The sequence below is a fragment of the Tetrahymena thermophila genome (genome assembly GCF_000189635.1).
Source record: "Tetrahymena thermophila SB210 genomic scaffold scf_8254752, whole genome shotgun sequence".
Lineage (NCBI taxonomy): Eukaryota > Ciliophora > Oligohymenophorea > Hymenostomatida > Tetrahymenidae > Tetrahymena > Tetrahymena thermophila.
The window spans coordinates 547,788-569,550 of NW_002476512.1; the positions used below are offsets into that span (position 1 = coordinate 547,788).

Consider the following 21,763-nt stretch of genomic DNA (forward strand, 5'->3'; position numbering starts at 1 on the left):
ATTAATTAATTCGTTTAAAAAGAATTCAATTTGTATCAATTAATGCAGGTATTTATATATATTACTACTTATAAATTTTATTGGTCTATTATAAAATTATTTATGGTTTTTTCATACAAAAGTTACTAAAATAATAGAAACTAAAATCAGTTAGAATTTTAAAGTATTTGCAAAGGAATCAATAGGTATAGCTGTAGCTGTTACTTGGATATTTTATACTGAAGAGAAAATGCTTTAATCTGGGAAAGGATTTTCGTTACTAAGAACATAATAGATGGTATAACTTTAACCAGCAGTTAGAGGTGCAAATGTAAAATTACCACTTGGGTTTATTAATGTGTCAACAGCTATACTGGCTTATGCAAGAGCAGGTTTACTTAAAGAGTTAACTCCTTGAATAACTTATGAAGAAGTTGGAGTTCCACCAGAAGAATCTATGATCATATAAATTAAACCATTTTATTTCAATTACATCTCGAAATAGCTCCAATTATTTCCTACAAATGTAACAGGAGATTAAGATTGAGATGGAGCAGAAGCTTATATTTAAATGGCTTTATAAATGTTTATGACATTAGGGATACCCTATAAGTTTGACTAAAAGTAAGTCTTGAAGCAAGCTTTTTTTGTAGCGCTTAGTAATTAAGTAGCAACTTAGTCATTATCTACATTCATAGCTTTTCCAAAATAGAATGTTTAAGTAAATAAGTTTGGTTAAGTAATAATTGGCAAATCAGTAGAAGACTCTGCGCAATTTAGCTATGCTTGCTAATTAGCTTGCAATAGTCTTACTCTTCTCCTATTCGATTGATTTAATTCTTGGCAATATGTTCCATCAAACGATTTTAGACTAGTTAATATTACAAAAAATTAAGTGATAAATTTAAATTAGAGATAGAATGTTTTTATGTTTACTAGAGAGGTTACACTTAGAAGAATAATGTTAAGAAGCATAATATCTTTTATCTTTATTCCATAGTAGGCGCAGCATCAAAGTCTATTGTTAGTTTCATCACTTATCCAGAATTATCAGATGTTGTCATTGTAACAGGATTAGTTGTAAATGATTGGTTATTGCTTCCATCTTGGCATAAACCATAAATCCTATATTAAGAATTTACTCTCAAATTTGTAAGATTTATTGTTGCAGTTTGTGCTCCTTTAATATAGACTTAACCAAATTAGTAGAAACATAATTATATATCATTAATCGAATCTTATAACTATTAAATTAATTAAAATGATTAAATTTAAAATTCATGATTTGAAATTAATTTTACAGTCGAAATAACTTATTTTTAAGTTATAGCACATTTGGTTGTATCAGAGCTATATGATACAGAAATACCCCAATAGAATTGAGCAGCTTTTCCACATTATGCGGAAAGAACTGCTGTAGTAGGAGAAGTTGTAGAAGGTGTTGATGAAACTGAAACGGCTAAAGTAGTGGAATCTTATGCAATAAATTGAATCTTTTTTTAAATAATATTTTTTTTTCGTTGTTAAATATTTTTATAATTACTTATAAAGGATTTGTAGGTATAGAGTAAGATGCAGCATTTGTGCCTGATATAACCATAGATAAATTGATAGTTGTTCCAACTGCAGGAGGAGAAGAGAGAGTGAATGGAAGAGTACCAGAACTTACTGCTGGAGTAAATCTTAGAGTAGATTTTTATGGATCTAAAACGAATCCTGTAAAGGTGTTCGTATTTGGAACTGAAAAAGTAATAGATACATCACTTACAGGAAGTAAAGTTGCTAAGCTTAAGTAAATAACGGAAGTAGATATGTCTACCATTAAAGGCTGTTCATTAAAAGCTATTACTTAAGAGCTTGTAGCATCAAAAACAACACTTAAAGTAGGTAAATTAGCATAAAACTCTCCATCACCTAGCTTTTACAATTATAAATTGTACTTACCAATAGCATTGCTGGCAAAAAGCTAAAATGAGCTTGATTAAGTTCCAACTTGCACCTGTAATATTTGTAAGATTGTTGTTTATTAAAATTTGTTCATAAAAATAAAATTATTTTTACCGTAGGCTTAAGTGGCAATGTTAAAATTTGATCTACTAAACTAACAAGAGTAAAAGATCTAGCAAATACATAAGCTGTCGAAAGCTATCTTTGAATAAATATAGGATTACTAATAACTCCTTACATCAGTACAATTTAAGTGATTGGATTTCCAGAAGCATCTGCAAAATTTAACAATTGCTACTATGGTGAAATGGAGTAGACATAGTCAACATAATTTGAAGTTGAAGCAAAACTCTTGTAAACGATAAATTGTTAATTATTATCACCAACTTCAATAATCCACTTTTAATTGTTTAAATAAAAATTATTTAATATTAATTAATTGAGAATTTATTGATCGATTACTTTGTAAAACTGAGGTCCAAACACAGAAGGATTGTATATGTTATTAATAGAAATAACATAGTATGCTCCAGATGTCATTAACTCATTCACTTTAATCTTAATTCTTAATCCATAGCTTAAGCATGCACCAGAGTAGTCTTTCTCAGGAGAATTTAATAATGTAATTGAACAAACTGGATTTGTGTAGCCACTGAGTTATTATGCAAATATTTGAGGGAAGTTTACAATTACAAACTAACCATAGTTTATAGAATCCATACTACTGCTTAAGTAAATTTAGAAAGAGTAACTAGCTCCGTTTTATAGCAAATAAGTTGAAGAGATAGTAGCTGATTGAACAAATAGACTTCCCTTCAAGAAAAGCTAATCTTGCTAAACAGGGTTATCTTGCAAAACAATATATTCGTTAAGTTAGCCGTTGCTATTATCATCATCTATTGCTACTAAAAAGCTACCTACTGAGTAATTTAAAGGTTAAATTACTCCGCTAATAGTAAATTTCAATACTCCTCCTTTATTAACTTGTTAAGGGAAATATCTTTTGGTTTTACATTAAATAAAAAAAAATTAAAAATTAAATGAATTTAATTATAGTTCCAAATATTAATTTTAAATTTTTACTTGATTTCTAAAAGTCTTATATCTAGCACGCTGCATGAAATTACTAGAGTATCACTTTGTAAGCAAAATAAATTATTGCCATCTCTTGAGAGTAGACGAGGATAGTAATTTGGGAAATAAACAAGCACTCTAGAGGTTTGACTTATCACTGAATTCGCTGTTCCGATTTCAAAGATTAGCTCAAGTGAACTTCCTGGTGTAGAATATTGCTTAGTGACTTTTGATGTTGGAAGAGATGTTTACATTGCAGGGGATAGTGCAGGAGATGACTTTTAAAGAGTTGCTGGACCTACAGGGAATAGTTAATTTTAACTCACGGAAGGAGTTAAGGTTGGTAAAGCAAAGAATTTAAAGTCAATGGCTGATGAAGCAACTGCTGGCACATTAAAGTTATAACACTATACAGCATAATTTCTTTCTTTCATGTATCCTGTAACCTTAAATATGATATTTAATGTGAGCACATTTGAAATTTACTAGAATTGCAAAGAATATATATCATTGGTTAAAGGCATGTTAGTCACAGGAGGAGCATTTGGATTTGGATTTACATAATATACTAAACATCTTAAATCTCCTAAATTTTGAACATTAACAGATGAGAATGTATCAAATTAAATTTATATTCTCTCTCCACTATATAAATATTTTGAGTGCAAATACAAATTAAAAGAAAGTTGAGTGCGTCCATTAATATTTAAATTCGATTATGTTATAGAAGAAGCATCAAATCCAGTTGCATAAACTCCAGGAGTAGTTGGAGGGTTAGGAGCTACTAAACTATTGAATTTTATACTTTGATTTAAAATTTATGAATACGTAGTTGCAGCTGTAGAATCCATAATCTATATGGTTGCTGTATTTATATCACTTCCATTAGTAGCTGTTACAAGACCATACAAAATTATTTAGATACTTGTACCTTTTAATATTTATCCACCTTTCACAGTTATCAAAAACTATAAAGTTTGTAAACTTGTTGGATTTTAAATAGCGCAGACAGATGTAGTAGTTAAAATTGTAGACATACATGTTTAATATGCTGCTCTAGATGTGAGCTATAAGTTAGCTGCGTTAGTAATTCTTTTTATTAATATAATGTTAGTTTAAATAATTATTGTTGAATATGGTTTTAAAATATTTAATTAAATTTTCAGTTCAAAAATTTTTTCAAATTTTTATAAATGTAAAAATTTAGATTTCCATCAAAAAAAATTATTTTTAATCAGTTAATAAAAATAATTTATTTGATTTTAATTCAAAGTTTTTATTTCAAAGAAAAAACCTTATTTTCCAAAAATCTAAAAATATTCTCAATTTTTTTTATTTTAATTTTTAATCTAATTTTTAAAAGGCTTAGATAAAATATAATTAATTAATTAATTATTCAAGAGAAATAAATGTGAATTTAGCAAAAGCTTCATAAAATTAATTTTGACTAATTAAAAATTTTATTTACTAAACCACAAAAGTCTATGGGAGGTCTGTGGGTGTCTATATGGTAAATGATATTGCATAGCCAGTCTATGAAGAGTCAATAGAAGGAAGCTATGTTGGAGAAGCTATAGTTGCAGGATTAAGGATACTATTGCTATTAGTATTTAATTATAAAGAGTAAATAGCACCAGTTTTATCAGAGTAAGCACCATAAGCATTGACAATCGGTAATTATGGAAGATTGCATTTAGACACAGAAATAGGAGTTGATGGTACAGCTCCGTTTAAGGGACAAAACAAACCATAGCGAGTTGCGCTACTAAAACGATACAAGAATAAAATACATGTACCAAATTAAGCAGGAGTATTAGTAACTGCAGATGATTATTAGTTATAAAATGGATAATCAGCTACAAATGTAAAACCAGCTCCAACGTCTGTAGCAGCTGCGTTAGGATTAGGAGCATTTCCTGAATGAGAGGCGTTTATAGTTAAAGGATCTTGTGTATCACCAGCCTTTTAAAATTTAAATAATATTGATAAAGGAATTAATTTTAAAAAATTACTTTGCAGCTTGAGCAACTTATCCCATAGTTATAACTGCTTGTACCTGCTGCTTAGAATGGAGCCAAGGCAGAACCCTAAAGAGTGTAAGAAAACTAAGGAATAGGCTTTACGTACGTTACTGCTGAGTTACTATTGATTGTACCTAAATATAAGGTTAGCTTAACTTAATTAGCTGGTATTGCTAATGGTATTATCACTTAAAAGTTTGTAGAGGAAGAAGGTGATTATACGGTTATTTCAAATCTACTCATTTAAAAGTATGCAAGGACATTGGGGTTTTGAGAAACATATACTTTGCATTCAGCAGTTGTTAAACTTGGAAGAGTGCTAGAACAAGCAACTAAGTCTTAACTTTGGTTAAAATACAAAGGACTAAGATTATCAAAGAAGACAACAATTTTTTGAGAAGGATTACTAAGTTAACCATTAATTCTTAAAATTGCAGGAACCATGGAGCCATCGATACCTGAAGCACTAGATGTATAAAAGTTGGCTACACCAACAGAAATTCCTGGTAATGCTGAAGAACTTAAATAGTATCCGTTTACTAAGACATATGCATTTCTTGTTTAAGTGTTTTATGGACCAGCAATTCCATCTATAGTCTAAATAAATATATCCAGGTTAGTTTAATATCCATTTAGAGAGCTAGAAAAAGCTTGTAAATTCATATTCTTGATAGTAAGGGTTGTTGCAGATGCAGTATTTGGGAATAATGCTGATAATTAGCCTTCAGTTTTAAATTAAATCTATTATTTAAATTCAAATATAAGCTTTATAAAACGATTTTATAATGAAATTATTACTTATATGCAAGTATAACCACCTTATGCACTTGAAAGATCTTGAGTTGATTAAGTATTAGTGACTGTAGGAGTTTAAAATTTAATTAAAGGATTCATCATAAGTAATACACCAACATTATTAGGGAGTTGAGTAGCTGCAGTACCTGTATATGAGTTGGCTGTTACATCTGAGAAGAGAGGTTACATACCAATTGATAATTAAAATCCAAAGGTTGCATCTGGATTAAAGGTAAATCCTTATTTTTTTTACAAAATATTTTCATTAAAATATATTAAGATCATTTATAACACTAAATTAATTAATATTTTATTTTTCAAAATATTTTTTATAATTTACCACTGGATGTTTATCCTATTAATTGAGAAGAAGCAACAATATCACCTCCAGTTTATTTCCAATTTTTACCATTTACAGTCAAAATCCTGTTAATATTATTAGGAAGAGTTTGCTAAACTGTAAAGTACTTGTTTCCTGTTTTAGTTATATCGTAAGCTTAGAATGTTGTTGTTTGAGGGAATTAGGCAATGTAAATGTTAGGATAATTTGTTAAAATGTAGTTTATAAAATCTACATTATTGGCTGGGACAAAGTAATCTTAGTACGAAGTAAATTTATTGCTAAAAGTATATGGCCTGCTAGTCGAATATACTTCATTTGGGTAGTCAGTAAAATCTTAAGCATTCACTAATAGTACAATACTACTAAAGCTTTTTAAGTTTTGCAAAAATGCTACATTATTATCAGTATTAACAACAGATGCCTAGCTTGTATCTCTCATTTAATTAATAAACTTAATGTCTTTAGATATTGCAAAAATATTGTCATTCGATGTCATAGGAATCATACTTTGAATTTAGATTGTACCAAATTAAGAACAATCAATCCAAGCTTAATAAACTTCAAATTAGAAGAACCTATTATTATATTATTAAAGCATATTTTTATTAGATTTTATTTATAAAAGTAGATAAGTTTATTTGATGAATAAAATGAATTTCTTTAAACAAATTTTTTATTTTATTTCTTATCCCCCTAAAAATAAAAATTAGAAATCAAAAAACTAAAAAATATTTTAATAATTTTTTCACATTTATTTTAATGAATTACATTTTGAAGGATATAAAGTATTCCTATGAATTTTATAGTGCACTAACTTAAGAGCAAACTAGACGTCTTGTGGATGGGTTTGTTGCGTCATATTCTCTGCAAACTACATTTTTATTATTGAAGCTTGGTAAGTTATGGATAATAGAACCAGTTAACAATTAAGAAGTAATATCAGTATTAAGCTAAATGATAATTCTATATTCTTGTGAATTTGGCATGGCATCTTTCATTTTGAATCTTAAATTGATTTAGTTATAAGGCACATAACCTGGATTTGCAGGTGGAGATCCTCTAACTGCATACATATTCATAGGTAAGCTAGGTAAATCCTACATTCCCCAAGCTAGATATAGTAAATGAGAAGCTATACTGAGAGAATTTGTGTAAAAAGCATTGGGAACATTACCAATTTAAATAATAGTTGAGGAGTATTAATGTAATGCATACACATTTACATTAACTCCTTACCAAACAAAATCAGGATTTTATACCTAAACACTGAAACGAAAAACTGTTTATATTTAAAGTGCAGAGACATTAAGTATGATGACCATTTGATTATTAGTATTATCAACAGCACAAGTGTAATCAGTATTTTTTAATATATTAATAATAGGTAAAGATGTTTTTGCTACAGATTGACAGGTGCCAGTTAACATGAAGGATTTATCTGATAATTGTATAATGAATTTTTTGTTATCATTTTAGTCAATTATTGTAGGATCAATTGTCAAATCTATTGATTTAATTAAAAAATTTATTTATAAATTAAAAGCTACTGGATCAAATCAATTAAATGCAGTTTAAAAGATTTAATATTGCATAAATCATTAATTTCAAGGGAAAAATAAAAGTTAATAAATCAAATTTAAATGTAGATTTATTTATTATTTTAAGCTATTCATTTGTTATCTTAAAATGTTTTTAATAATTCCTTTTTAATGAAAATAAATTAAATTAGAAATAATGATTAATCTTTTCATTTATTAACAATATTAAACATGTTTTTTTTTAAATTTATGCTTTATTTCTTGTTGATGTTTGCTTATATTATTTCATTTATCTTTGTCAATTACTAAAGGCAAAGAAATATATATCTATTTTAAATTATTGATTTATAAAAAGCATAATTGTATACCAAAGTAGACTAAGTTCTAAACTGATAATTGATTCTAGGTTGCAGGATTGTCAAAAGAGATACTTAAGCTTAAAGAACTTGCTGGTTGATTATCTAAGTAAATAAAAGAGTGCGATTCATTAGAGTCATATTAAACAGCATTTAAATCTATTGAACTCACTGTAGAAGTTTATACCTGGAGTAATTGCGATTATTTTTATGAGTTTAATGCAGATGGATCCTATATATTGAACTGAATTTTATACCAGCCAGGCACAAGAGGACTTATTTGATTGATTCCAGAAAGAAACTGGGCTAAATAAGTAGATGACTAACTAGTAAAACAAAAGAGCTGGACAATTTTTTATGGTCCTTCAACTTAGGTAACTGGATCAAATGTTGACCATAAAGCTTATAAAGCATAAGGGCGCTGATAACCGTTAGGAGCATTTGAATCTGCAATAAGTGAGCTATGAAGAGGGAAGGGTAAATTAAATTATACAAAATCTGTTGTAGTAAGAGCATTAACTATTTAAAATTTGAGTGACATCTATGTCATATATTATGCATTAGAATAATTCATTACTACATCACTTCCTAACATCTAAGATGCCTTCACCGAGATACCATATAATGATATCAACAAAAACATATTAATGAATTTCATTAATATTCTAAAATAAGAAGTCATAGTATTGACTGGTCTTTGTAGTGGTCTAATTTTAATTTGTGAGCTAAAATTCCTTTCTACTTATTTTTCGCTTTACTACTTTAATTGTGGATGAATGAAAACTCAAACTGAACTGATTTATCTAATCAATAGTACAAATTATATTATAATGATTTTTATTTAATAATAATATCTGTAAAAAATAATTGCTTTAGATCTTGTTCATAAAAGCAACGAATCAATTCTTTGAATTTTATCTAATTGAAAATATAGTAATTACCCACTAATCTTTAAAATATCAATCCATTAGACCTTTATAACTTGTAGATGTTATATTAATACAATGAGCTAATTTCTAAATAAATAAATAGATAATTTGAATCAGGCAAAAATCATTCCTAAATTATTTATAAACTTTTAGTATTTGTATAATTTTTAAATACTTTCAATAAAATTAGATAGATTATTTATTTTTCATTTATAAATTAAAAATATTAAAATTAATTACTCATGATTTAACAAAAATATAAACCATATTTTAAAAGAAAAAATTGATAAATATTTCATATAAATGGCTTGAAAGTTACATTTAATCAAATATTATTATTTTTTAAATATAACAAAATTTTTAAAATATTTATCAACTTAAATTTAAAAAAACTAAAGAATCCATTTTTTTTAATAATAATTTATGATATATTTATTATTTAATAATTAAATTTTTAAAAATTATTGTAAATCCTCTTTATTTAAATATTTTTCTAATTAAATTATTTTAAGTTAAAATTTTAAAACTAGAATTAAAAAATTTCTTTATATTAATAAGTTTCAGTAAGACTTTTAAAATTAAAAATTTGTAGAATATACAAAATTGAATCAATACTATAATAATCATTTGAAATTTCACTAACCATGATATCTTTGTTGGCAACATTTCAAATGAAGGAAAAGCTATATACTCAGTTATTCCTCAAGATATGATATTTTAGATTGACTTAACATGTAATTCTAAATAGATTAAGAGCTTTAAAAACCTTAGTTTTTGCTAATAGATTTTGTAGCATATATTTATTTAATATTTTTTTAATAATATTTTAAATATTTTTCTAAGATTATTTTAAAGAATTTCTAGTTACAAAATAACAAAATATTTTTTTCCTGATAATTTTTGTGTTATTCTATGAGTAGTTATATACTATTCTAACAAAAATTTAGATTTTTTTAATAAATTGATGGATAATATTATTAAATTTTATAATGCTCATGATTATCTTCTTTTTGATTGAAGATTAAAAATATAAAGCTTAAAAATTAATTAAGAAATTCTTATTAAATTTAAGTAGTATTTGTCATAATACAAACACATATCCTTTAAACATCTACTTATTTGAATTATTCGATATGGAAATTGAGAAAAGCTAATCACCTAATAAAAGCACTGTATAGCAGTAAATATTAGTAGAAAAAAACAAAAATGGCAATTTGGGGTTATTTAATAAGCTCTAAAAAGAAAGAAAGAACCTTCCTATATTCAAGCACAGATAAGGTTTATTGGATAAAGTAATAAATTTTAAATGCTATTAATGAAAGCTTTCTATGAGATATACTTCATACAATTTATTCAAACTATGCTTTTAGTAAATAATATGTTTTAATTTTAGATAAAAAGCAATTAAATTAGTGTTATTGCTGGTGAAACTGGTTGTGGTAAGACAACTTAAATTCCTCAATATTTAATTGAAGAGGGTTTAAACAAGAACAGAATGATTGCCGTTACACAGCCTAGAAGAGTTGCAGCTATTACTATAGCATAAAGAGTTGCTTAGGAAATGAATACTACTGTTGGTAATAAAGTTGGTTACAGTGTTAGATTTGAGGAAGCTGTTGATAAAAATAATACAAAATTATTATATATGACTGATGGTATGCTTTTAAGAGAAACTATCGTTGACCCTAATCTTTCTAGATTTTCAATAATTGTTATTGATGAAGCTCACGAAAGAACTATAAATTCAGATTTACTTATGTAATTAATGGATTATCAAATAGCTAAATTAATGAATCTAAATAGCCTAATTATTAATATTTTTTTATTTATATGATGTTAGATCTCTGCTTAAATAGCTGTCAGAAAGAAGAAAGGATCTTAAAATTATAATTATGTCTGCAACAATAGAAACTGAAAAATTTGCAAACTTCTTTGAAACAGAAAATGTAACATAATAAATCTTAATAAATGAAGACAAATGAAATGAATTTTATTTTAATAGATTATATATTTAGAAGGTAGATGCCATCCAATTGAAGTATTCTATTCAAAAAAGCCACATGCAGATTACTTAGTAAAGAATAAAATTTTATAGTAAGAGATAAATAAATATTTGTATTTATTTATACTAATAGGATGCTGCTTTAAACACAATATTACAAATTCACTTCGAAGAATAAGATGGAGATATTTTATGCTTTTTAGTAGGACAAGTAGGTTTATTTAGTTTTAAACTAATAGATTTGATATTTTATATTTTTAAAGGAAGACATAGAAGACATGCAACAAATGCTAGAAGAAAAGATAGAGCTTTTCCCTAAAGAGGCAAAAAAGCTAAACATTTGCACTCTCTATGCTGCTTTACCTTCACATTTACAATTATTAGCATTTGAAAAAAGCTAAGAAGGTGAAAGAAAAGTAGTTTTATCTACTAATATTGCTGAAACTTCAGTTACCATTGATGGTAAAGCAAAATTCTATATAAAGCTTAATATTTATTTAATATTAAATAATTTATTTTAGGTATAAAATATGTTGTTGATCCTGGTTTAGTTAAGACAAGGAAGTATAACCCAAATAAATTAATAGAAATGCTTTTAGTTGTACCCGTTTCTAAATCTTCAGCTATGCAGAGGGCTGGTAGAGCAGGTAGATAATCTGCAGGTAAATGCTTTAGGCTCTACACCAAATATACTCATGACACCTTGGCTGAATTTATGTTACCTGTATATAAAATATTACTTACATACTAAACGAATGAAATCATATATTTTACTATGTATATAAATAAAAGGAAATTCTCAGATCAAATCTTTCAACAGTTATTTTGCAAATGAAAGCTATTGGAATTAAAGATGTTAAAGGATTCTAGTTTATAGATAGACCACATGAAGACTAATTCATAGAAAGTATTGAAAACCTTTAACAGATGAACGCTTTAGATGCTAATGTAAGAAAGTAAAAAAAGAAATTTAATTAATTTATTGCTTTTTTAAAAACAGGAAAATATTACTTTGCATGGTAAGGAAATGGCTGAATTACCTCTTGAACCAATATATGCTCATTTTATGCTTGTAGCTTTTGCTACTAATCCTAACTCGATTAGTGTTGTTCTTTCAGCAATCAGTTTGATGCAAGTAGAAAATCTCTTTTTCATTCCTAAGGGTGCAAAAATATCTTTATTAGATGTTTTACTTAGGTTTTAGTTAGGAAATAGTGATTAATTGACAAAGGTCAACATGCTGCACTAATATTATCTAGCAAAAAATAAAAAGAGTTTTTGTAAAGAAAATTTCATTAATCAAAAAAATATAAAGAAAGCTTTGGAAGTAAGATAATAATTAGAAAATTACTTCCTTGATATTCTTAAGAAGAGATCTAAAAAGAATTAAAAGTAAAACTAAGCAAATATCTAATAGCAAAGTGAAGAGTAGTAAATTTAAGAAGAATTAGCAAAAGGAAATACATTAAAAAAATTGTAAGAAGAACATAAAACAGCTATTTAATAGGAAATAAATACAGAAGAGTTTATATCATGTATTGCTAAAGGATTATCTGTGAAAGCTGCCAAGCTAAATAACGATGGAACTTATACTATTATTGTAATTAAATTTATTATCTAACTTTTATTTATCTAATTTTTATAAATAATTCAGAGAAGCAATATTCAAGCTTACATTCACCCTGAGAGTTTGCTGTTTTACTCAAAGCCTAAACCTGATTATATCATTTTCAATGAAGTTGTTAGTACTATAAAAACGTATCTTAGAGACATTACTGAAATATCATTCTCTGATTTTAAAGAAATTTCTAAATGAAAAATGGCAAGAAAAGCTTTTTAATTAAAAAAACTTAAAAAATTAAAAAGAAATTCTTTCATTAATTTTTTTAAATTAACTGTAAATATTAAATTCTTTTATTGTTAAGTATTCTTAGTTTTAATATTATTTTATTGCATATTTAGTGATAAATCTTTAATAAGTATAAATTGAACCAAAGTTAATGTTGAATCCCATCAAATAAAATAAAATAGAATTTTTTAGATTTAATTTAATATTTTACAAAATAAAAGAATATAACTAACTAGTTATAAAATAATTTTAAATTAAATTGACACTATAAATCAACAAAAATTTCTAAAAATTAACTAAGTGTATATTTAAACATTTTTATTTAATTTAATCTAATTAAAATATTTTTAAACATTTATTAAAACATAAAAATTTTCAATTTGATTCAAATCTTTAGAAAATTAAAAATTTTTATTTATTTTAAGGCTAATTTTTATAAATTTGATATTATTTTACAATAAATTTTTATTTGACCTGATTAAAATGGAAGTCTTTGATAATAGATTATGAATTAATATTCTGTTCATATTAAATCTTTTGTAAGAGATTATTTAATAGAATAAAAATTATATTTTTTCTAATTTGAAAAAAATATAAAAAACATCAAAGTTCTTTTGTTGTTTAAAACATATTTTTTTTGCTGTAACTTAATTAATTTTATTCAAGATTTTTAATAAGAATGAAAAAATAATTTTAAATTTGATTCTACAGTTTAAATCTACAAAAATAAAGAGATTTATAAAATTGAAATACTAATTATTTTATTTTTAAGATAAATTTTATTTGTTTAATTTAATTTTATGAAATTATAATTTATTGATTGGATTTTTTTTTTATTTTGAATTCTTTTATTGTTAATTATGAATAATTATTTTTTTCAAATAATCCATGTCTATTAAATCATTTGTAAGAGAGTATTGAAATTGTTAGTTTGGGCAAGCTCTGTAAAGGCTCTTCTTATTTTTTTAGAATCAGGACCAATTATTGGTAAAATATTTTCATCAATTTAGAAGAAGTATGAACCTGAGCATTTGCAAAGATTACTCAAAAGGTCTTCTTTTATCATTTTACATTTCTTACAATATATATCTTGGAACTAATAGAAAGTTAATGAGTTTTTAATTAGTTCTATAAATTTATTTTCAAGATAATGTAAATCATAAGGGGTTCTGCATTCTTGACAGATCCAATCATCTCTGAATATGTCTAGCTCACATACTTAGAGACAACTCTTGCATACTATATCAGCTGCTTTTATGATAACACAGGGCTCTTTAAATTAAGCTTCATTTGAAAAATCATTCATTTTAAGGAATTTCAAGCAATCTCTCTTAACCTAAATTAATTCATCTTTAACATTCTAATCCAGGCTAAACACATGCATCAAAAAGTTTACAAATTCTAATATAGAGTTATCATATTTAACTCTACCACCAAGAAGCTATGGAAAACTCCATAAATTATTTAGCTCATCTAATTTTTTTTAATCTCTCTTCATTATCCTTTTAAGCTTAGAAAGTTCATCCTATGTTGCTGGGATGTCTGCATAAAGAGCATCCTTTACATCATCAACAACGAAAGAATCATTTAAATCATCACCATCTTCTTACTCAGAATAATAATTATCAGCTTCTTGCTCATTTTAAGAAACTATAAAATCATCTAAATCTTCTTACTCATTTTCTATTTCTTCATAATCTACAAGTTAGTTTTCATATTAATCATCCTCTTCGTTTACCATTGCTTTTTAAGATTGCTTAGTATTATTATTATTTTCTTTTTAGTTCTGAATCTTTTTTTTGTATTGCTATTCTTCTTTTTCTTGCTAAATTTAATCATAGTAATCTGCGTCCATATCAAAATCTTAATGGTAATTATTTTCTATTTAAGATTTTTTCAATTTCTTTTGTTATTCTAATATTAATAAAATTAATTTATTAAAACAATTTCAAAATACGAAAAATAAAAATAATTTCCTAAATAGTTTTATTAAAAAAATGAGAAAAATTAATTACCAATAATTTAGCTTTCAAGGTATATGTATTCTTCTTATTTTTAAGTTAGTTTTTCTATTTGCTATCTATCTCTTCTATATTATGTTTCCAATTCTGGAATAGCGTCTAATAGTTTATCTGATAGATTAACCGAAATATACTTTTTGCAGAATGATTCGATTTCCTCAACTAGTGTATTAGCATATTCAGGATTTGTTGCTAATTCAGCTTTTTATTGAGTTATTTTATACAAATATTCTAAAACAACAAGTTGGAAATAGTGTTTTAATTTTGGTGGTAAAAAATCTGAAATATGCCAATTAGAAATAACAGAATGCTATGTTTAATTAGGTTAGCCTGTTTCTTTTTCTTCATTACTACTGTCAAACTCTTACAGAGCCATGTAATTATGGGAATCTTTAAAAAGTAAAATCTTGAAATATCTTTATGGTGTTAAAGTCAGCACCTTAAAGAGAGGCTAGCCAAGCACAGTTTGGAGGATATATTGAGTATAGCTTTTAGCTTCATTTAAAGTATTTTTGCCAGTATCAAGAATAATCTTATTCATTGTAGAATGAACAATTTTAGCACCTAGACCTCTTAGTTTAGAAATAAAATATTAGAAAATTTTCTTCATGAGTTTTTGAAGCATTTTTGAGAGAATAGGATCATAAAATTTAGACTCTTTTGTTGTTAGCCATGAGTGAATATTGGTAATGAAAAAATCTGCAATAGGATTCTCAAATTGCTATACATCATGTATCCAGTATTATACCATTTACTAAAGATTCTTAAAGGATTGCTTTGCTTGAGTTAACTCATCTATTTCTTCATGATCTTATTGTTAATACTAAACTCCTTTTTTGTTTTTGTTTTACTTATTATTTACCCTTGAATAATCTATGAGCTTACTAGCTTCTTTATCAATATTCTTTAATTCATCAGCATGAGCAATAGTGTTGAGAGCGAGCAAACCAATATCAATTTCGACGGTATGTGAAGTATACAAACCGCTAAAAGATATTTCGTTTCTCAAGAAATCTGAAGGAATAAGCTGTCTGTATTCCTATTCTTTATTATTTATGTAGCTACCATACCAAGAAATACAATTATCATTTCTAAAATATAATTTATTATTATTGATTAACTTTGAGAATATTTATTAAAAGATAAAGTTGTTAAATTAATTAATTACCTAAGCAAACGACCAAAGTAAATATCAGTTAATTGGCTAAATGAATTTTCAAAGTTTAAATTGCATATGGGTACTTAAACGTACTCAGTTAATCTGTAAGCATTTTCAAGATTCTATTAAACATTTTCAATTTACTGACATAAGAATCTCATACCTTTTTGTTGCCAATCTAAAGAACTATAAAGTGATTCATCCATTTTTAAATGAGGAAGCTATGCACAAGGATATTCAGTAAATATAGATTTTATGCCTTAAGCTCTTAAATTCTGCAAAGTATAAGAAGTCTAGAATAAAATGATACCATGGACCTGTTTTTTAAATGATTTTTTTAAATAAATTTCATAGCTAATTATTTAATAAATAATATTTACTTTCTTAGATTTAATTTCTTGAAGGTAATTTTCTATAAAAATAAATGCTTTATCATTCACATCAAAATTATATGTTTATATCTTCATTTAGGGATTAACTAAATTCTCAGGCAACGACTCTCTGATTATTTTAGAATATTTATTTTTATCAACAGTCTTATGTACCATAATAAAAATGTATTCAGATATTTAAGCATTCAGTATACACCAAAGTTTTCTGTCCTTCATCTTTAACTCGCCAATATATATAACAGAATTAGAAATTTCCATACCTTCTAAATAAGTTTTAGAGTCACCAAATTAACCTTTAAAAAGAAAATTAAGAATTTTTATATTTATTAATCTATCAATAAATAATATTTTTACCTGCAAATTATTCTAATTTAAAAACATAATTTGAATAAGATGTCCCTCTTGGTATAGATTTTTAATTTATTTTAACAACATTTCCTATTTAGACAATAAATTTAAAATCTAAAGGCTAATGGTATTCATAAATATTTTCGATTTCAGGGTTTGAAAGGAAGTACTCAAAGTCTTTAAATTGAGAGTGAAATTCTTCTTCTTTCTTACTAATTTCGTAAAGATAATAAGCTCTTTTTTCTCTTGGAAGTTTCTTTTTCACTAACTTAAATTGTTCATCAGCTTAGTATTCAACCAAACTATTCACATAAATGACTCTAGGAATTTCTACTGAAACAGATATAATTTACTTTGTTTCAATCACGAAAGCCCATAATTTATAAACACCTAAAATAAATAAAAGAAATATTAATTAAATAGAGTAATTATAGTTTTTTTAAATACCTAACTAATCTGTGGGTGCTATTTAAAGAACATGCCAGTCAGATTTGAGAATGAATTCATCTTGATTAGAAAACATTTACCTCAATGTAGAAATATTCTAAGCATAACTAAAATCTTGCATGTATTTTTTTAACTCTATCCAGTGTTGTTTCTAGGCTTATAAGAAGTCTTTGAATTGAGTATTCATATTGTATGGATTCACAAATTTTTTTGGTTTTTAAACTACTTTTGTGGTATGAGTGAATGCCTTATTTGTAGAAGATTTTTATGTTGGCTTTTATTAATCTTCAGACATGCCTACAAGTTTCATTTATTATTAGTTGTGAAGAGCTTGCATTATACTTTAAGGTTATTAAGAAGGAATTTTAAAATTCTTAAATTGTAGTTTCTGCTATTAAAATTTATCTTCTTGCTCTTTAATTTATTTAGTGAGCCAATCGGGAACAGAGACATCAGGTAAAATATTAAAAACACCTTATGTGGCAGCTGGAATAATGATGATTTTTTAGATTGTGTTACTTAATCTTTCAATATAATAATCCCAATCAAGTATTTCTCTCATTTCTAGTTACTTATCATCAAGGGTATTATCTTTTAACCATTTACGTAAGAATTTCTTTTTTATTGTAGGATCTGAATTGAATATTTATATGGGTATGGCTCTTTCAGCTTTGCTTGCTTCTTATGGTTTCTTACTCATAACATAATTACAGCACAAACTTTTACCCTTAACAATATCTGGCCCCAATAATTCTTTTAATCTCTTAGCACATGTAATACCAACACCCTTTTATTCTCCGTACTCAGCTAACTCCTTAGAAAGAACTTTACTTTCACCAATATAGTCAATCAGCTCTTCGTTATTCAAGCCTTCTCCCTGAGATTAAAATTTTTTTTTAATTTTAGAAATTAAAATTCAAAAAATTACCCTATTTTTGAGAAGATTAAGCCATTTTTTAGCAACTTTAGCACAAGCTTCATAACATTCCTTTAAATCTTTACCAGCTAAAAACTAGCTGAAAATTTCTGATTAGAATATTTTGATAATATTTAACTCACCTCTACGCTTAATTTCAAACCCTTTTAATTCTGTTAGTTTTCCACTCTTGTTGAAGACAACATAACGCTTTTTAAGCAGCTTACCTTGTAATTTAAAAAACAATTAATTTAATATTTATAATTCATTTGTAATACCTTCTTCCCTAGCAGCTGGAATAATCATAGCTCTATAAGGACCATCAAGTTCAAAAAAGATAGACATTTCTAGGTTTGTCTAATATTTTAGATTTGCAGGGTCAACTAAGGTCTAATATTAACGGTTACAGTATTTTTCATAAACCAAGTAATTCAAAATAGAGCAAGGGTAGTCCATTCTAGCTTTTTTACCATCCTTAAACTTAATAAAGAAATCTTCAGGGAAACCTTCTGGTAGCAAACACCAAATACCATCTGTATCTAGTTCAAGAGGAATTCCAACACAATCTACAAATGCTTTAGCATCTGATATAATACTAGAACCAATATGAGTGACCATAGCAGCCATTTCCATCGAATACCATCTAGCGCCTTTACGCATGACATAACCGTAAAAACTATTCAAAATAATTTTGTGAGCTAGTTACATAGACTCATATAAAGCCTCCATTAAATTTGCTTCTTTCTTTCCAACTGCATCACCTTTTTTAGAAGCCTCATCAGCTTTGCCTTTCCAAACCTTAACCAAATGCTTGAATGTATATCTACGATCACCTAAATTAATTTTTATTAAATTAAAAATATTTAAACAATCATAAATTCTATTGAAATTAAATCATCTTCAAAATAGAATTCAAATTTCATTTATTTATTACTAAAAAATCAATAGAAATAAAAGTATTAGCTTTAAATAAATGCATACGGAAAGCTTTAACGGTGTCAATATAGAAGGAATTTTCACGCATACAAACAGTATTCTGTTTTGTTAAAGTTTCTTTTACATGAATTGTCTTATATGTCTTTTAGCTGTAAGTTTTGACTCTTTGTTTTAAGGCTTTATAAAATTCTTCTGTGTTATTTTAATGCTAATCCTAAATTTATCAAAAAAAGAAAGGCTTGTAACACAATATTTTAAAATTAAAATTATTTATTACATTTGCAGCTCTTTCATATTCTAGATCGCTCTTCAATTTTTCAAATTCATTTCTATTGAGAGGAAAATACTCTCCCCTCCATTACCAATCTAAAGGTCTCTTGCATTCATTTTATGCACTATTAAATAAGCATCCTGAGCATATTTATTCATTTACAATTGCTACAGGCTAGAGTCTATTTGTTAAAATAATATTAGGATACATAGCAGCGACATCCAAGTGATAAATAAGTGGGAAGGCATCATGGCAATTAGGATTTGGCACATCTCTTAAAAACTCTAATTTTTGAACAACTGAAGCTCTTAGCTATTCATATCCATCAACATCTTTTACTTCTTTATTTTGTTCAATTCTAACAACGAAGTCTAATAATTTATCAATGTTATCAATCAGTGTCTGGAAAGCATTTTTTTCAAACTTAAACTTTGATTTAATGTCTGATCTGAATACACCACTCTTTAAGCATTCTACTTTACCACCTAAGTTTTTTTTTTATTAAAAATTTTTAATATTTGTCACTCAATAATATAAATACCAATATATGTCTCAGAATCTAACCAATGTCCTTTATGCATTTTTTCTTTTTCTTCCATTTTTTTATTTGGAAAAATTATATTTCTGTTAAATGCTTCTGTCATTAACAAATTTTCACACAAGGTACCTGAACCCTTTCTCAAAACTTCATCTGAATAACAAGGAATAATTGTGCACAAAGCAAAAATAAAATCATGAATATGCTTTTTATATATAAAATAAGTAGCAACAGCATCAGAAACTGAATATTCAGCTAATTCCTGAGTATTATTTCTTGCTAGAGGAACCATTTCCTCAGGATCTACTTCAATAGGCTCATAACCGAGCTTAGATCTTGTTACAGCCTTCAAACCGTGACTAATTGATTGATATTTAAAAATAAATTAAAAAATTTGGAAATGATTTTATTTCAGAATAATTTTTATAAAACAAATAAAATAATCTTTTATAAAGCTTACCTTCCTTAAGGTAAATAAGCATCTCTTATAACCCAATACAAACAATCAAGATGTGTGAGATATCTTCCAAAATATTCTGGACCTTCTTCTAAATGGATACCTATTTCCTTTTCTAATGAGAGACCAAGTTAGTTACATCTTTCATGAATAAAAGGCCAATCGAATTTGTCACCGTTAAAACTTGTAATGATAAATGCTTTGTAGTCTACTATAATATCAAAGAATTTTTTGATGCAAGCTTTTTCATTTGGTTCATTATAAACTGTAATAGAACACTCAAACTCAGGAGTAGGAGCATAATCAAATCCTACAACATCCTAACCACAAAAATCTCTATTTACAATTAAGTAAGCATCACCTTCGTACATTAAGGAAATCATCATTACACAATCTGTTTTGGCATCAGGAAATCTTAATTCTGCTTTACTTGTTTCAATATCAAACGCTAAATATTTTAAATCTGGTCTTTCCACTATATCTTCCATACAAACAATTTTATCTACTAAATTGTCTTTGAAGGATATTTTAAACCTGTTTGTTGTATTTTAAAAAGAAATTTATTTATATGAAATATCTTACTTGAAATGATTTTAAAATTTAGATTAATTGTGATAGTATAAAAATTTGATATTACCATTTACCAGCTCTTATATTCAAATCAATACAGACACGAGAATGATAGGGTACATCATATTCTCTAATATCTGAAATATATTCTAACAAATCCAATTTATTGAAATCTGTTATTGTGCTACTCATATGCCCATTAAAATTATTGCTATAAATAGATAAAGAATTCTAATCTTATTATTTTTTCTTATCAATCTTAGGCTTAAGCTACCCTCTTACACCTAATAAATCTTGAATAGTTTTAAAAGATATTTTGATGTACTTCTTTTTCTTTCCAGACAAATGGTTTATTTACTCTAAATCTATTTTTTCTACTATTTCCACTTTTGAAATTTTGTTCTCAAACTTCTTTTCCAAGAAGAATGCTATTTCTTTTTCTAAATTACGCTCACAAGCTACATAAAAATAAGGCTAATAGAGTATTGTACTCTTGCACCAATTGCCATTGTCTTCTACATAGTAAATCTATAAAACTGATCTCTCATTCATATCTTCATCTACAATGGAGGCAGTCTTAAAATTTGCTATAAAACCTAACCGATCAGGCCCATCCTTGACTGTTTCAATGCCGAATTTCTAATCAACTATTTCCTAAATCCTTTACTTTTCTCCTTTTTGCATTTTTCAAATTCTGCTTTTGTAAATATCAATTCTACTAAGTGTCTTATATTGAATATCTATTTGCTATAATTTTAAACACTTTAGAAATAATATGCCAAAACTATTAAATATTTTAATTCAACAGAAATTATGTATCATATTACACTTTTTTTGAAAATCTTGTTAAAAATATATAAATTACCGCGCCAGAT

The 21,763-nt window shown here is 26.2% G+C and overlaps 3 protein-coding genes across 3 annotated transcripts; 1 reads left to right on the top strand and 2 right to left on the bottom strand. All coding sequences in view use genetic code 6, as the record gives it.

Moving 5' to 3' along the window:
- Window positions 1–111: 111 nt before the first annotated feature.
- TTHERM_00112500 (hypothetical protein) lies at window positions 112–8,735 on the bottom strand (the record flags this gene model as incomplete). The annotated part of the gene is made up of 13 exons (XM_001010645.2): window positions 112–850; window positions 916–1,223; window positions 1,281–1,472; window positions 1,523–1,978; window positions 2,041–2,325; window positions 2,389–2,926; window positions 3,010–4,092; window positions 4,469–4,962; window positions 5,013–5,762; window positions 5,820–6,055; window positions 6,157–6,734; window positions 6,928–7,663; window positions 8,066–8,735. 13 exons carry the CDS (start codon window positions 8,733–8,735, stop codon window positions 112–114), a joined length of 7,065 nt encoding a protein of 2,354 aa, XP_001010645.2.
- A 1,380-nt stretch (window positions 8,736–10,115) lies between these two features.
- On the top strand, window positions 10,116–12,800 carry TTHERM_00112510 (pre-mRNA-splicing factor ATP-dependent RNA helicase DHX16, putative; the record flags this gene model as incomplete). Its single annotated transcript, XM_001010646.1, has 10 exons — window positions 10,116–10,274; window positions 10,376–10,740; window positions 10,823–10,928; window positions 10,985–11,056; window positions 11,118–11,195; window positions 11,248–11,446; window positions 11,506–11,708; window positions 11,777–11,932; window positions 11,985–12,584; window positions 12,639–12,800. 10 exons carry the CDS (start codon window positions 10,116–10,118, stop codon window positions 12,798–12,800), a joined length of 2,100 nt encoding a protein of 699 aa, XP_001010646.1.
- Window positions 12,801–13,710: 910 nt separating this feature from the next.
- Window positions 13,711–21,572, bottom strand: TTHERM_00112520 (DNA polymerase; the record flags this gene model as incomplete). The annotated part of the gene is made up of 13 exons (XM_001010647.2): window positions 13,711–14,747; window positions 14,849–15,945; window positions 16,023–16,330; window positions 16,394–16,698; window positions 16,760–17,143; window positions 17,201–18,077; window positions 18,129–18,343; window positions 18,395–18,949; window positions 19,098–19,266; window positions 19,330–19,808; window positions 19,865–20,220; window positions 20,322–20,852; window positions 20,956–21,572. 13 exons carry the CDS (start codon window positions 21,570–21,572, stop codon window positions 13,711–13,713), a joined length of 6,930 nt encoding a protein of 2,309 aa, XP_001010647.2.
- Between the last annotated feature and the right edge of the window lie 191 nt (window positions 21,573–21,763).